Consider the following 17389-nt stretch of genomic DNA (forward strand, 5'->3'; position numbering starts at 1 on the left):
CGAATGTAATTGTTGGTCAAAGATAAATTGTTATCCATTTATAAATTTTACAAGCCAGCAAATAAAGATAATTAAATAAGATAAATAATTTTATTCTTGTATTAGTTAGTATTTTTAAAATACGTATTTTAAATTTTGAAACTGATAAGAACCGATAGGTTTAATAATAAATCGATATCACGATATTTCGACTGCCCATCAATTTTGGTCCACCACTAGTGCAAAGCGAAAAGCAGAGAAAGAAATAATAATTCGTGTTTTGTGTGCAGAGTGCAAAGGGTAAATAAGTTGCAATATCATCGCAATCGCCGTCGATAGCCCTATAAACCCGATAAAGTGCCAGGATTTTTGGATATCCATATCGTGCGCGCAGCTCTACTATTTTCCCCCTTTGTTGACGTCGCATTGTCGTCATCGTCATCTTGTGACCGTGTCTATTCGAGTCCGAAAAAAGAAAGAAAAGAAAGTCGTAAAATATAGAAAAGAAAACTAGTTGGGGAGGAGGAGTCGCACACACATACACAGCCGAGCGGAGCCCCCACACGCACACACACACACACAACCAAAGGCGAACTGCAGTGAAGCAACAAAAACAACAATAACACAGAAACATTGCAGGTGAGCGAATGAGTAAGTGGGAGGGGGCCACAAACATATTTCTCTCTCTCTTTCTCTTTGGGGCTTCTTTTTCTTAAATAATAATTTTCCGTAATTATAGATCCCCTTGTCTAAACGTAATTCCCCGCTAACCGTTTTTTACTACATATGCTTATTGATAGCGCTTCTTTGGTTTTTGTGTTATTTTTTTGTTTTTTTTTTGTATTTGATAACTGCCGTTAGCCGGTCGAGTGATTAGTCATAGTGGATCCAGGGTTGCCAGAGGCGTGGGTGGAAACGGGTTTATGTATGCGAGGGGGGCGGATGAGTAATGAATGAAGTTTCGCACATTCGTGTGCCCCCCAATCAGTGCGTCCGTGTGCGTGTGCCCGTGTGTGTGTGCGAGTAGTTCGAGTGTCACAAATGAAATCTAATCGCATTTCTGGCTCGTTATCATACGCACACAGGCACAGAAAGCACCCATGTAGCCATTAATACCTATATATTATATATAAATGATACCTAATGTACGCCCGCATTTACAACAGATGCAGCAACATTGGAAAATGCAACAGTGCCAGTGGTATGGTGAAGGAGGGAGGGGGGGCGACGCCGAGGGTGATCGAGGAGGGGCCCGGCGATCGTGTTGCACAGTGGGCAGCATCAGCGAGCGAGCAGTGACCTTCGTCACCAGCGGCTAGCCCTTTCCACCTGTTTGAGGTGCTAATAGAAAAACATCTCGAGAACCAAGATAACCGTAAACCAAAAGCAAACATTTCATTTGCGAAAATAACGTAGATATCTTCAGAATATGAAAATTCCACATCTACCAGATAAGCCAGATGTTTAACACAGACATTTTATTGTCTCTCTTTGTACAATCTTTAATGTTTGTTTGAAGTATTCGAAACAACGAATTGCTTCCATTTAATTTTCAAATCTGCATTACACTTTTAAGTTTTGTTCATCCGAAGATTGTAAGAGAATTGAATTCAACCTGTAGGGTTTAAATAGAAAAGCTTCCCTGTTGTTTAATGAGAAAAAAAGTATCTATATAGGAACCGTAGATCAGAACGATCTTTTGTGGGGCTACTGACGGGCTTTCATCAATATTTTTCACCTTAGCGGAAACATGCTAAACGTCTGACAATAATGCACGTCAAATAGCCTCGTGAATGTGGAATATTTTGCTCGCATTTAATTGCGTTTGGATATAACGAGTGTGATCGCAGACTGATCAGTACCACCGCGCATATCAATCGGCGAACACCGCACACGCAGTTGCTCCCCATTTCGAGTTTAGTACGGTGTTTGGAGCTTTTTCTGCCTCTTAGCTATACGAGTGTATACACGTTCATTGAACCGCTGGCTGGCGTCAAGGCTCGCAGCCTTTGGAACAAAGTGAATCGCAACTCGTTGGGCATTCTGTTTGTTTTGATACCCACACAAGCGCAGCTGTATATTTTTTGGCAATAAAACGAAGCGGCGACGTTTTGCCGAAAGTCAAGTGCACAGAAACACAAAGAAAGCTTCGTCGTTGCTCCGTCTGGCATTCAATTTGCTCAAGTTCAGGCCACCACCACAACAAAAACAGACCGTCACCATCACCACCGCACCACCACCACCCACTTTTACTTGACTCTTGCACTTCATTTGCGTAGTGTTTTTTTCGCCCGTCTTACTGCGCGACATTTAATTAAATTATTTCGCCTTCCACTGGCCAAATGAAAACAAACAAACGAGACAGACAAACGGCCCTTTTCGCAGTGGATCGCTACTACGAACATCGGTCAATGAATTTCACTGCCCATTTACGAGTATGAGTATTCCCCCTCATATTCACTCGATTTCTCGCATAGCTCGAATGCCTGCGGAACGGGTTTATCTGTGAGATACAGTTTTGAGGCGGGTTCTCGATGGAGTTTCCCCACGGCCGGCTCTTCTCGATATGTGTCAAGTGCGTTGTTTACACGAAAAATAAACAAAAATAAATGCAGACCCGTCGGACCACATAAAGAACGGTGGTTATATCAGAAACTACAACGATTCTTCAGCTACAAACTGGTTAATAATCGCCACTTAACTTAGCAGTATTTTTGAGATTTTGCTGAGGTTAATTGCTATCTTAACTGCTGAAAAGACCTTTTTAAAGCTTCATTGTGTTATATGTAAAAAAGTTTTACCTTTATTATTTGTTTATAAAGTGATTTCTAATCAAATTACGATATCTCGAAACAAGAACGTGGTATATTTTTGGATTTCTTAGTCTTATCGATAACCTAATAAAAAAGAATGTGGTATTCGCTTATCAAGTATATGTTTGCCTCTTCTATTTATTGCTCGATTATATTATTTTCAATAAATTTAACAACGATATAAAGTGTGTAACACACGTACTGTGCGTTTTATCTCCTTTTTCCCAAACAAAGCCGTAAAACGCTTACTTCGTCTTACTTCGTACACGTAATTATCTTATGCTTAATCAGCTTCAATTCCCAACTACTAATATATATATATTTGAAATTCTTAATGGTCAAGAACCACATTACTCTAAATTCTTCTCAAAGAACTTTCTCCGCTTTTGCAACTAAATCGATAACAATTTGATTAGCCGGTGTGCATTTTTCGCTTTTAAAAATAGATGGAACCAAGAGGGCGGTGGAAAATCAATTCATTTGCTATAAATTCTCGCTGTGCTTGTGGGTTGCCATTTAATGCATAATGCAGTTTGGTCTGAAAATTTGCATATCCAGACATAGCCGTAGACGTTTGTCTGTCCACTTTCTGATTCTTGAGCCCTGGCTATTAGCACTTTTGCGGCTTCTTGTTTCGGTCTGCCATGGGTTAAGTTCAAGCAGAGTCTCTATGAGTTAAATGAGATTGATTTGCTGCAATGATAATATGCTTGTACATATCAAATTGTATATATTGTTAATGGTTAAAATTCAATTGATTTTAAGCACTGTCGGTGGCAAATAAATGTTGCATTCATTGCTTTTGCTTCGTTTGTACATAACTATATCTTGATTTATTTTTGTGCTGTGTATTTCCTAGTCGACTTTGAAATGTCAAGGGAAATACTCTTTTGCCATGTTTTGTTTTATTTCTTTTTTTGCCATTCTTTTCCTTTCCGTTTGCTTTTTGTTTGCCCGCAAATTGAATTATTTCTTCTAGAGGCTTTCGGACTGGGTCTATCTAGTATTGTAAAGTCTGGTGCGGCTTTTAAAGCAGCGCTTTAAAATCTCAGGGTTTCGTATATCAAGTTCGGTTTCCACATATGCTTTCACTCTTTTTGTTTGGTGCACTTGAGTTTGGCGATTACTTTATCTATTAATTTGTGTGTTTTGCACTATTGCAACAACAGGCACAACCGACATTTGACTTTATATAAATATGTATATCCGTATGTGTACTCTTTTACTATGTATTTTGATTGTATTTATCTTGTATCTCATATATAGCTTGCTTTGGAGCACTTAAACAGCAATAAACATAAACCAAAACGAATTTAAAAACAAAAAGAGCAAAAAAATCTCAAGCCTTTTCAAGCAAAAGTCCAAAGTTTCTGTATAGAAAATAAAAAACCAAATCAAACGCAAAAACAAACGAAAAGTAAGTCTGAATGTTAATTCATCTCATATAACTTCAATTTCTTTTCCACAACAAAAATAAAAAATAAACCGCCAATTATAAATGGGACATATTGAAAATATTCGATCCGATTCGATTTGAAATAGAGTTTCAACTCTCACCACACCGAGTCGCAACACAGAGCAGCAAAACTCACCAAAAAGATCACGTAACACATTCCACATACGTTCCACACCAACTGGTACCGATTCATCTTCAACGTTTCTCTTTGTTTTTGTTCAGATTTTGTAGCCCGAAACACACTTAACACTTTAGATTTGGAAACATTTCAAAAAACCTCGCAGAAACTGTCAAAAAAAAAACCAAATCCCAAATTTACCAAACACCGATTCGCATTAACATCAAAGCGGGACTCTTCGATAGCAAGACTAAACATAAGATCTAATAACCCTTTTCACAATCCAACCAATAACCCCCCTATCCCACTTAACGGGTTGGATCAAGAAGATATAGCCATGTTAACACCCCTTTCCATCATTCTTGTCACACAGTGAGAAAGCAAAAGGACGATATGCAGGTCAATGTCGCTGGTCTGCGCAGAAACATCAAGAACCTTGCGCACAACTACTCCGATGCCCAGGTGAGTGATCTACAGGATCCATAAGTCAATTTATCTATTTAAACCCAACATTGATATCCACAGGTCAAAGTGCGCGAGGCAACCTCGAATGACCCATGGGGTCCTTCGGCCGCCATCATGAGCGAGATAGCGGAGCTCACCAACAATGTGGTAGCCTTTTCGGAAATCATGCAGATGATCTGGAAGCGTCTTAATGACCACGGCAAGAACTGGCGACATGTGTACAAAGCACTCATTTTGCTGGAGTATCTGATTAAGACCGGCTCGGAAAAGGTGGCCCAGCAGTGCAAGGAGAACATCTTTGCCATTCAAACCCTGCGAGAGTTTGTGTATTTCGAGGAGGGCAAGGATCAGGGCACCCATGTCCGTGAGAAGGCCAAGCAGCTGGTCACTCTTCTCAAGGATGACGAGCGCCTGAAGAACGAGCGTGTAAAGGCGCAGAAGGCCAGGGAGAGATTCGCCCAGAATCCGAGCGGGTTCGGCAGCGATGGCTATATTGATGGACCATCGCAACGAGACCTGCCGCCAGGCTGGCAGGAGGAGCCGCCTAAATCGGTATCCGAGCTGGAAATGGTTCGTCCCCAGACGGCCGGTGAGGAGGAGCTGCAACTCCAGCTGGCCATGGCCATGTCACGAGAGGAAGCGGAGCAGGAGGAGGCCAAGCGACGCAGTGATGATGTGCGTCTGCAACTTGCCCTCAGCCAGAGTGAGCAGGATTTCAAGTGAGTAGAGAACGTCAAATAAAACGACTCGTTTGGTTTCAATACCAATCAAATCCTCCAATTTAGGGATCCAAACGGACGACCTATTCCTGCGCCCAAGAAGGAGGAACAACAGAGCCATTTGCTAGATCTGCTGGATATTTCTTTGGGGGCTACGAGTATCTCGAGTCCGCCGCTGGGCGCTGCAGGCGGCGCCCCCACGGCTGTTGTCGATCCCTGGGCCATGCCAGGCCCAAGAGCTCCCAGCCAGTTGTCCGATCCTTGGTCCGGTACTTCCTCGCCTCAAGTGGATCCCTGGAACCCCTCCGCTGCCCCACGAACCATCTTGGGTGCCGGAGTGCCGATGACTTCGGCGCCATTGGGTGGAGGAGCTGGAAACGATGCCTGGGGAGCTCGCACTCAGTCGCCCTCGGTGGCCTCGGGCTCCTCCAACGAGGGTTGGCTGCAAAGCAATGGTAATGCCAACCAAAACGGACGTGGACCCACTCCGGCCGGCCCTCCTGCTGAAGGCTGGCTGATAAAATCCACTGCTGTCGGAGCTTTGGGAGCTGCGCCCGTTAATCATGCGGCAAATAATGGTAGCTCATCTTCGGATCCCTGGCTAGCAGAGCCAGCAGCATCGGCGGCAGGAGGAGCAGCAGCAGTTGGCTTGGCAGATCCCTGGGCGTCAGGAGCAGCACCTCAGACGGGTGCGGGGGCACTGGATGACCCATGGAAAGCACTTGGAACTGGCGCCATTAAGGTAAGCGGTATAATAATCTTTAAATTGATTATAAGATTATAATTAGTTTATTGAACTGCATTGATAATTAGATTTAATATGAGCTAATTCAATAATATAATTTAATTTTTTACACTTTGTGTATTTATATGATGTAAAATATTCTTGTGAATTTCAGAAACAATCCCCCGAGTTTGATGAGTTCGATTTGATTACCAACCGGAACAAGAGTGAGCACAGCAATTCCAACGCCTCCAACAACAACAATGGTAAGGCATTCGTATGACAACATCACTTTCGAGCTTATCACCATGAAACCATTTCCAGCTTCTCTGCTCGATGACATGGATCCGCTATCGGTGAACTACGGAAATGGGGGTATAAATAGCAGTATGCATCCATCGACGGGGGCCACTGCAAAGAAACCTATAAAGGATGCTCATTCTTTCCTCGGCGAGAACTCTGCGCTTGTTAACCTAGACAATCTGATCAAACCGATTGCGCCACAGACGCAAACGGGTAATCAGCCGGCGTACAATCCCTTCAGCGACAACGTAGTGCCACCGAAGACGAATCTATTCCAGCAACAGCAGCCAGCCGTGAGTTAAATTTTGGATTTGATTTAAATAGATATTTGTAGATTTCCTTATTATTTTTTGTGGTTTACCTCTAGGTGCCGTCCATCAATCAGCTGAAACAACAGGCCCCGTTTTCAGTCAGCATGAACCAAGATCCCTGGGCACCTGTAATGGGCGGCGTTAGTACGACTTCACAGGTGAGTTGCCAGAATTTGGAGGATTTCGCGCGTCTGCGGTGTTAGGGAAACTCTGCGTACTTGTACTTATATTTTGATTATTTTTGAGGGTTTGCTCTCTGCTGACTTATCGATATTTCTGTTTACTATTTAAAACTATCTTATCATTTCACGTCTGCATTTTGTTTCCTTTTACTATCGTTTGTCCTTCTGTCATTTCGTTTTGAGCAACTGTTGCATGTAAAACCCGACATTCCAGCCAAAACTTCCGCCTCCCGTACGTCCCACTAGCCTCAATTTGGGGCCCTCGTCCGTGGGTGAATTTCAACTGTTGAGTGCGTTTAGTAATCCCATCATTCCCACCGCCCACATCCCCCAGCCACAGGCCATTTCGCAGGTCTACAATAATGCGTATCAAAGTAGCAGCAGCACTAATATCCTTGGAAAAAGCAACATCGCGACCAATATGAATAGCTACACCAGCAACAGCACCATACACAGCTATTACGCAAGTCCTAGTCCGGGCGTCGATGGCATTCGCAATATGGATATATTCACCGAACGTCCGTACTTTAATAGTCCAACAGCACCTGCTGATGATACCTACATGTACAACAGCATGGATAATAACAATATCAACAGCAACTATGGTACTCCCAGACTATATTCAAGTTATGCTGCCAGCTATAGCAGCGCACTATCCGATTCTCTGGCCGAAACCCCTGGAATTAGTGTTGCTCCCCTGGGATTTGAGGCCGATACTGTCATGAGTTTTGGTCCCTCATCCTCGTCGGCCAACTGCAAGCTGGAAGTGAGTTTGCTGCCGATAAAGTTGTCGTTGCTGCCAATCCCACACTACTACCTTTGCCAGAAATTGTTGTTTATTGTTTAGCTTGCTTTTTTCTTTACAAATTGATTTCTTTGATTTAGTTTTCTTTTTGTTTGTTTTGCAAGTATGAGTACTATGAGCTGCTGAATGGGGAGTGCAGCAAAGAGTTTGCCACGCTGCTTCTAAAAGAATTCATACTCATCCTAACCAGAAGCTCTGCTAAAACCCAGTTGACCCATAATATTTTCTAATTGTAGCCATCAATGGAGGCTTGGACGCTTAAATAAAACATACACTAAGCAATAAATGCGAATGGGTAAAATGTTTTTCGAATGTGCATGTTCCGCTATTTAACTCGTAGAATACCCTCTAGCAACTAAAACTATTAAACAAATTAACTAAATCCTGTAGAAAACTAAAATCTCTGCATGTCATTCGCTTATTATTAGTACATTAGCTCTCGCAAACTGAAACATTAAAAGAAATAAAACTAATAGACATTGAATTTTGCAGCAAAATAACAATATGCCGTGGATCAAACCGGAAGCAGCAACAAATCCGTTTTTGTCGTAAACTGGCGCCGATCAATCACAACAATGTAAGCAGGAGCAGCAGCGGGATCATCAATTAAGGGAAAGTCAACTAATAAAGGCCTGACTGGTGTATAAGAAGCTGTCCAATAGCGTTAGCAACAATAGCAGCAGAAGCAAACAACTTTGGCTCTACATAACTGCAGAGAGGGAAATATGAATTAATTAATAAATTATGTGTAAGGAAGTATTATTAAAGTGTAAAATATGTGATGTATGTGAGAGAGAAAGCCAAGATCCAGCGAAATAGAAATTGAGGAGTTAAATAGAAACAGCAACGACACCCAGAAAAGTTGTGCGCAGGAAGCTTACAATTAAACTGAACTTGAGTCTAACACATTTGCAATAACTAAATATGTAAAAACTAACCCATTAGAAATCGCAAGGCATCCCCCACGCCATTCAGCTGACTATGAAATTACTCTCCCCATGATTCACACTCAAATTTTAATGTTTTTAAAGCTCATGGGTATATGTGCCCCCCTTAAGTTGAGTGGTCCCTGGGGAATCCTTCACTGTCAGTCTTCAAGTACTTCCTTAGTTGATCACTTACTGTTAATTAATTTCTATCCTTGTTGGGGGAACAACCAAGAAGGCAGCCGGCATAAGGAGATCCAATCGAGTCCAAACTAACGATGCAAAATGAAATTTAAAAAATTGTTATATAGCTTTAAAGAATGCATTGGTAAAGCGAACATGTTTAAAACCATGTTAAACAAATTATATGTGCTTGTAATTGTAAATTTTTTTACGTTCATTTTTGTAAAATTTATCGTGCGCGCATGTTGCAGAAACCAAATACAATTATTAATGGCTTTTGTCTATCGATTTTTAAACACATTTTTACGATTTTTTCGGGTTGACAGTTGATTTGTTTGTGCATTTGCTTTTGGTCCACCTTCAAGTCACCAATGCATACGCGAGTTTGCAGTTAAACATTTTTATAGCGACTAGTTTAAAATTTACAAAAACCTTTGAACACATATACAAAGAACAAGATTACAAGAGCAAATCGAAAACTAAAACAAAAAATAAAATGATGGTATACATTTAGGCTAGAATACGTAACGAATTGTATAAGAGTAACTTAATGATAAAAAAAATATACATATATATATATAAAAGAAAGCCGATTCGGTGTGAAATTATGCTTAAGAGATTTACATGCCTGACTAGCAAGCGTATACACCCCACAACGCTGATACCCTTTTATATATATGAAGACACACAACCCCAAAAATCACATATACACTTGCAAAACTGCAAATTTTAAGCATATTTTCATATTATTAAAACTTTATTTTATCTAAAAAAAAAAAAACAAGCGAAGAAAATCCATGTAAAAGTCAGACCACTTTCGATGCTCCCATTGCACAACTAAGCGGGTGGCGACTGAGTGTGCCAATGCCCGGGGGCCTCCACTTGACGGCCTGCGCCAGCATTCAACACTTTGTTGGGGCATCATCACACTCATGTCGGATACATCGGGCCAGGGCACAGGCAGAGACAATCCCAATAGCAATCCGCATCCGAATCCCCAAACCCAAACCCGATCCCGATCCCAGCAGCAAAGGCAGCACGATTATGTTAATTTCGGAGGCCGCCAGAGTGCAGCATTAACGGAGCACGCCCACCGCATATGGCAGTGATATTTTGGCCAGCTGGGATTGGGATGTGGATGGGGATGTGGGTATGTGGGGATATGGATATGGAATCGGGATGGGGCTGGATATGGATATGGATTGCTGGATGTGGCTGTTGCGCAAGTGGCCAGCTAGCTGGCAGGCTGGTTTCGGTTTTGATATTTGACATGCGCCAGGGGCCATCAGGAAACTTCGTTTAAATGAAATCAAAATGCACAAATACATAATTTACACAAATTTGCCGTCGAGCGGCGGTACGAGTTTATCGCCTCGGTTGGGCACGAAAAAGAGCGGCTCCTCAGATGGCTGGGAAAATGCTGGCGGATTGTATAATGCATCGGGTATTCCAGGAGCGATGAGCATCCAACAGATGCAGGAAGAACTGGTACAATGATAAAGGAATAAATAAAAACAAAAAATCTCGTGCATTATATTGTTCAATTTTAATATATCATATCAATTTTTCAACCACTTTCCAGGACGTTGAAGATCCAGGTAACATAGTTGGCCAGTCTAGTGTACACGCCTGGAAAATGTGGGTCAGCACATCCATGCGCAAAGGATACGATTCCATAGCTACTGCCGCGGTGAACCAAAGGAGCTCCTGAGTCTCCGTAGCAATGATCTCGTCCAGCTCCTGCTGCACACACCATATCAACCGTGATGGGACGATGCAGATGGGAGTAAAGGCGCTGGCAGCGTCTCTGATCAATAACTTCCACCATTGTGCCACGTAGTCTGGGCTCCGAATCACTGGCAGTGGCATCTGGATTGCCCCAACCGGCAACCAAGAGGGATAGTGGAAGTATATTAAGACCCGGAAGCGGTAGCTTCACCACCTGAATATTTCCTCCCAAAGTAAAGGGTTTATCTAACTTCAACAAGGCGATGTCGTTCTCCAGAGTACTTAGTTTGAAATCTGGATGAAGGATAACACTCACTACGTCCCTTCGCTGACCACCCCCATCAGTGTAAGTAGATCCTGCGCGAACGGAGTAGCTATCTGGATAATGAACACAATGTCCAGCCGTGACCAACCACTGGGATGTAATCAATGCCGAACTGCAACTATAGTTGCCATGCACCGTAATCGAAGCCAACCATGGTGTAAGATGAATGGGCACCTCTACTCCACCCACGATCCGTTCCTGGGGCGATAAAGCACTGGTTTTATGACCAGAAATGAGCAGTAAAATCAACGCCAAAATGTTCATCATCCGTACAAAAACAAATGGACCGTAAAGAAGCAATAATGACCGATAACTGAAAGTCGACTTCTTGACCCTTGGTCGCGAACTCTATGCTAGCTGGGAATCAAGAATGCTAATGACCTCCGGGTTTGGCATGCGACCTACTGAATTTGGCATGATTATTAATCGGTGCTATAAATATATACTATGTTCTTTCTCTTGGGGGCCTGACAACGCAATCTTAAGCATGGATTTTTTGTTTGAACGAGAATCCAATGTATTGTTAACCATAGACACTTTTTAGGTAATTTCTTTAGTATTATAATTTATTTTAAAATTCCGAACTTAATATTTACGTAAACTCACAAAGGCATCTGATCAAATTATAATAAATTATGAAACTGATGAAATTTTTGTTTGACTTTTTTTGCATAAATCAGAAATTAATTATTCTTTGCGACCTTCTTAATCCAGCGAGTATATTGCAACACATTGACATATACTCCCGGATATTTGGCACTGGCACAACCGATTCCGAACGACGTCACTCCGTAGAGCACGCCATTATGGACCAGTGGACCTCCGGAGTCTCCGGAGCAAGTGTCTCGGTTCTTTCGCTTGGCGCAGATCATTTGCTTGTAGATCTTGATCCCGGTGCCCCGATAATCCTGCTGGCACTTGGCTCGCCTCACCTTGCACACTATCACGCCTCGCAGATATCGTTGGACATTCTGTGCGTTGGCTGAGGTCAGACCCCATCCGCTGGCCAGGTAACATTTGGGAAATCGCTTCGTTCTCGTGGAGGGAAGCTTCACCTTTTGCACACACCGGCCGAGATTCAGTGGAGTCTTCAGCTTCATCATGCACAAGTCGTTCTTCATGGTGTATTCACTGTAGTTCGGATGGCACACAGTTTTCTGAACCTGTCGAAGTTGACCGCCTCTTCTCTGCTGCGTTGATCCCGCTCGAACTGTATAGCTTCCCGGATTGCCGATTTTGCAATGCTGGGCAGTTAGAATCCATCGCCGATTAAGTATAACACAACCACAAATGAAGTATTTATTATAGTGAAGAGCACACTGGTATGGTGCCCTGGAGCACTTGATCTTCTTGCCGTTCACTATTCGAGTTGGCAGGTAGTCCTGTGCCTCCAGAGCATTTATGGCGGGGTTAGTGGATATATTTCCGGGTAAAAAAGTCTGGGGCTTCACACGTGGCCCCTCATAAAGCAGATAGTGGGTGCCATTGTCTACATAGTAACCGCTCCAGTTGTTCAATTGACCACCTGCCACCAGGATCCACAGATTCGCAATAAGAACTATTCCCGATACACTTGAAATCATCCTAAAAGACGTTTAACCGATCGCAGCAACGATCGCCTCTCGACTGAGCCATCTTAGAACAAAAGCTCACCTTTTGACCTCTTAGTTCCCGGTTCTTGTTGACCATTTAGCTTTAGCTCCGTTGAAGTAGGTTAAGCTAATTAGCGGATTCTGGCAAAAAATTAACCCGCAGCGCTCTTCGTATTTGAAATGCTGTTAAATTCTTGTCATAAGCCAGGCTTTTCAGTTGAACGTGATTAATTTGACTTAAATCAAACAATTTAATTTAATTAATTGCTTTTTTAGTTTGGGGCATAACACAAGTAATATAAAGAAACCATTTAAAGTGCTACAACTTTATTGAAATGTGTAATTTTATATTAAAATGTATTTGCTAATAATGTTACTATTATTATTATAATACAGTTTATATTGTATTTTAAATTATTAATATTTATGAATGACTTTTTTAATCCAAGGCACGTATCGTTTGCAATTGACATAAACACCGGGATAGTTTTTGTTGGCGCAACCAATGCCCCAGGACACGATTCCATAAAGGACGCCACTGCTGGTCAGCGGACCACCAGAATCTCCGGAGCAGCTATCCTTGCTCGTTCGACTGGCGCAGATCATGTCCTTGTATACTTTCAGCCCGGCTTTTTTGTACATTTTTCGGCACTTTGACCGTTTTATATAGTCGAGTTGCACGCGGCGTAGATAGCGTTGGACATTCTGGGCATTAGCCGAGGTAAGACCCCATCCGCTGACTACAAATTTCTTGGGAAATTTTGTTGTTTTGGTGGAGGGTAGCTTCACAGGCCTAACACATTTGCCAAAGTAGACCGGTGATCTCAGTTTCATCATGGCCAGATCGTGTCGCATGGTGTAGTCATCGTAGGCCGCCAACGCTACGATCTTCTTCACATGACGCAACTGACCACCTCGTCTCTGTTGATCCGATCCAACTCGCACGGTGTACTTTTCTGGTGGTCCAAAAAAGCAGTGGTGAGCAGTTAGGATCCAAAATTTATTGATGATCACACAGCCACAAACAAAGTATCCTTCGTAGTGCAGGGATCCCTGGAAGGGAGCTTCTGTGCACGGAATCCTTTTGCCATTGACGATTCTTGTCGGAAAACTTTCCTGGGCTTCCAGGGCGTTGATGAAAGGATTCGAGGATATATTTCCAAAGTTGGGTGTTTGTGCGATATCCTCTGGCTTTCCGTACAGCAAGTAATGAGTTCCATTGTCCTTATAGTATCCTGACCACGAAGGATCCTTTTCTCGTCCCTCACTTCCTGATCCGAGCAGTAGTAGTGGCGCACATATGACAAGCCCTAGGAACCTTCGATACATTGCAATAACCGCTCGAGTCCAAGATCGCGAATTGACTGAAAGGAACTTACTTTATCGAGTTACCTTTCGACCTCTTGATAACCGATTTTTGCCTTCATTCATTTCACGCTTTACCTAAAAACCAGTTTTTAAATTTGCCATTTCATTTATAAGTTGCTAAAAAGGTCAGATTTTGAATTTGCAATTTTTAACCCTTGTCGGTTGAACTTTGATACCAGAGAACCTTCCAAATGAAGTCATCAGAATGAATAGCAAACGAAAAATATATTTCGGGTTTCTTTTTGGGCTTTTTGTATATAAAATCATAAAATATTCAATAATCTAAAGAAATCTTAATTTTTATAGTAATTTAATAACAAAAGATTTCGTTTTATGTAACTGTAGAAGAGATGGGTTAATTTTGATATTTTAGAACCAGATTAAATAATCTAATCTTTCGCTTTTGCAATTTGTCAAGAAAGTGAAATGAGGGTCTTTGGCTTCTTCTTTATTTATTGCCGCTAGTGGTAATCGCTTATGACCCCTTTTCACTTCTGGATTTTTTGTGGCAGGTTTTAGTTGCCCATTTTTGGTAGGGCAACGCTTCCGCATGACTCCGGCTCGATTCAAACTCAGGCGGAGACAAAACAATAAAACTATTAATTTAATGTAAATTTTGCGCAGCTTAATTATGTGCGAAATCACAGGGGACACAATGGATGTGGACACGGCCGGGCAGGAATAATTAGGCAGGCGCACTCGCACAAAAGTGAAAGGAGCACTTGGACTTGGAGCACGAGGTCCAGGTTTAGGCCATAATGGTGCCGCCGATAATTATGTAAGCAGGCAGCAAAAATTCATTAGCTCGGCGCCTATGCAAATTTCTTTTTGCCCCGCTCCTTAAATTGCATTTACGCGGGAGCTGCCAGCTGCCAGATAGCCGATAACGGTGGCATTTCATTAGTTTCTTGCCGAGATTACTCGCTTATCGCTAACTGGAATGCCAGTTTTTTTCCTCCGAAAGGAAAGGAGCGGGAGGAGCTTCAATGCCTACGGCCATGTGGGCCAGCAATAATATCCGCGCTGTTTCGTGTGGCGAAAAGCGTGAAGAATCGCAATTTGTATGGTTTAATTAAAAAATCTGTCAAATGCCAGTTTGTGTGCTCATTAATGGGTCTCTGAGGCACGGCCCCCAAACAGCGAAATCATGCTTGACATAGCATGAACCCGGGTTCCAATAGACCATGCCGTTCCACATCGCGATATTATGCTCGATATGTGCGGCTCACGTTGATGTCTGGCGGCAGATGGGGGAACTGCCAGCCTGCCAGCCTGCCAGCCTGCCTGCCTGCACCTTTGACAAAACGGCAAACAAAAGACTGAGGCAACGAACCTGGTTATTACGAGCCTGTCGCGGCGGCTCTTGCATAATAGGAACTTTTTGGCCAAATTGATTTTTAATTATGGCTTTGCCGAGAAACATGTTGAAATACCAAACTGACGGGCTGTCTGTTCTGGGAAGGTTGCAACTTTGAGAACTCCAGATTTTGAAAGGCGGCACTAAACAAGCTGGTGAAGCTCTAATGAATTTTTGAGTATTTTCGAATCTAAATTTAAACTTGAGGCAATACTTTAACTTTTCCATATAAATATTATTTTATATCTTAGCCGAAACTGCTCTCATCATTATAATATTATAGAAGGTTGTTATAAATTGTAATTTCAGGATATCGAAAAAAAGTTTTGTTAAGCCATGAAGAAAACGAAATTCAAAGTCGCACTGTGACTGCATGAGGTCATCTGGCCGTCAAATTCGTAGTAAAAGAAATAAAGATATCTCGTTATGATCTCTTGGATTACCCGCAATTCGGTGGCAGCAATTAAGCCATTACAGTGGTCTCTGCACCAACTTTCATTTTCTGGCATAATTGAAACATAATTTTTGTAGTGTAAAATCGCACCGGCCGGCACTCGAACACGCCAAGAAAATTTCACCCATTTCGCACGTTTCATGTCGATCCAAGCCGTTAGTTAATCATTTGATGGCATTGCGCTGCCTTTTTGTCAAGTCAGCACGCGAGACGCACCCGACCAGTCGCCAGATATCGGCAATTATCGCCGTAGCCATCAGCTGCCGATAGCGATAGCAGGCTCGGTGTACTCCAGACTCCAAGCTCCACGCCATTTGGATCTGGCCAGACGCACCCAGCATCAGCTCCACCTCCTCCTCCTTAGACCCTCCTGTCCTGTCCGCCCGGGATCCGCCCATCACTTGGAAGAATTGTGACATTTAGACACAACAAATCATAGCAGGCAAGATCATAGAAAAGTGTATAGAAATCGAAAGTTTCACACTTGTCAATTAAGTGCACCGAGTGGTGGCTCTTGTTGTTGCCGTCTCCACACTTCATCATGCGACTGGGGCGGCACTGCAGCGCGATGTTGGAATTGGTGGAGCTGCAGTTGAAAAGCGGCTGTCAATGAAAATGAAATTTTATTGAGATTTTTACCGAAACCCCCTGCTTCTTTTCGAAATTAATTAGAAAAGTGCCTGCATTGGTATCGCCGGCCATGTGTGTTTGGGTAGCTTAATTGCTTTGACGTCTCGTGCGTGGTGTTATGTGTGTGTGTGTGTGTGTGTGTGGTTATATAAGTCGTAAAATACTTAAGCCATAATAATCTCCAATTGGAAACGACTATCACTTTTACCATCGATCGACCGAATGCACAACGGACGACTGCTCCATCCCATAAAGCTAACAAGCGAAAATCGCTGACTCTTCTAAGCGATTCTGGTGTGGGGGCAGCAGTGAAAGTGAACGCTCCACGGGAGCGGGTGACAATGTTGCAACTCGGCAGACCGTTTTCCTTATGCACTTACGCAATCAATCTCAGCCGTCAGCGGCATGATCGGCAACTCCTCGATCTGCTCCCGCTGCTCATTAAACGCACATAATTGTTATATCGATGGCTGGGGCACCTACTGCCGACCGGTTGCATTCAATGGCCAAATTTGGTTAAATAATGCACCACCACTGGCCACTTTTACCTCGCCGAAAAAAAAGAGCGCAACGAAAGCGAAAGTTCTTTTGTCTTGCGTTTAACCAAAAACCAAACGGGAAAAAAGGCTCCTTCGATTCGATTCTTATCGCCCCGCTTTTTACGCTGCACTCCGCTGCCAGATCGGCAGATTTATGCACTTTTCATTTCACTTACCAGCCAACAAGCAACATGCGCTGCGAAACAACCTCAACTACATGAAACGATGCCGAGGAACCAGGCAACTTTCTTCGGCACTCCATCCAAATTATTATGCGCATATGGGGGCGCCAACATTGGGACACCGGGACACCCGATTCATCGCTCCAGCGAAGCCTCCTCGCCCGATTCTTTAAATTGCCACTTGCACTTGACCGAGCACATGCCGCTGGGCAGGGTCGGGCGGAATGGGC

General features: G+C 42.9%; 4 protein-coding genes across 8 annotated transcripts; 1 reads left to right on the forward strand and 3 right to left on the reverse strand.

The window, feature by feature from the left end:
- The first annotated feature begins 206 nt into the window (after nt 1-206).
- On the forward strand, nt 207-9722 carry LOC117139355 (epsin-1). Of its 5 annotated transcripts, none has more exons than XM_033301604.1 (9): nt 207-618; nt 4740-4828; nt 4892-5550; nt 5617-6292; nt 6450-6540; nt 6599-6870; nt 6945-7046; nt 7285-7836; nt 8368-9722. In XM_033301604.1, exons 2-9 carry the CDS (start codon nt 4760-4762, stop codon nt 8425-8427), a joined length of 2481 nt encoding a protein of 826 aa, XP_033157495.1. In that variant the 5' UTR covers nt 207-618; nt 4740-4759; the 3' UTR covers nt 8428-9722. The 5 variants fall into 5 exon arrangements, with proteins under 5 accessions (XP_033157495.1, XP_033157494.1, XP_033157496.1 ...); XM_033301603.1 differs by lacking the exon at nt 207-618 and adding an exon at nt 4071-4209; XM_033301605.1 differs by lacking the exon at nt 207-618 and having other exon boundaries at nt 7405-7836.
- Nucleotides 9723-10551: 829 nt separating this feature from the next.
- Nucleotides 10552-11301, reverse strand: LOC117139356 (trypsin). Its single transcript, XM_033301608.1, has one exon. It carries the CDS (start codon nt 11299-11301, stop codon nt 10552-10554), a length of 750 nt encoding a protein of 249 aa, XP_033157499.1.
- Nucleotides 11302-11720: 419 nt separating this feature from the next.
- Nucleotides 11721-12620, reverse strand: LOC117139226 (trypsin alpha-3). The gene has a single exon (XM_033301426.1). It carries the CDS (start codon nt 12618-12620, stop codon nt 11721-11723), a length of 900 nt encoding a protein of 299 aa, XP_033157317.1.
- Nucleotides 12621-13046: 426 nt separating this feature from the next.
- LOC117139229 (mite allergen Der p 3) lies at nt 13047-16845 on the reverse strand. The gene is made up of 4 exons (XM_033301430.1): nt 16819-16845; nt 16291-16411; nt 16025-16208; nt 13047-13947 (listed from the first exon to the last, which is right to left on the reverse strand). The coding sequence occupies exons 1-4, from the start codon at nt 16843-16845 to the stop codon at nt 13047-13049; spliced, it is 1233 nt and encodes a 410-aa protein (XP_033157321.1).
- Nucleotides 16846-17389: the final 544 nt, after the last annotated feature.

The sequence above is a fragment of the Drosophila mauritiana genome, chromosome 3L, assembly GCF_004382145.1.
Source record: "Drosophila mauritiana strain mau12 chromosome 3L, ASM438214v1, whole genome shotgun sequence".
Lineage (NCBI taxonomy): Eukaryota > Metazoa > Arthropoda > Insecta > Diptera > Drosophilidae > Drosophila > Drosophila mauritiana.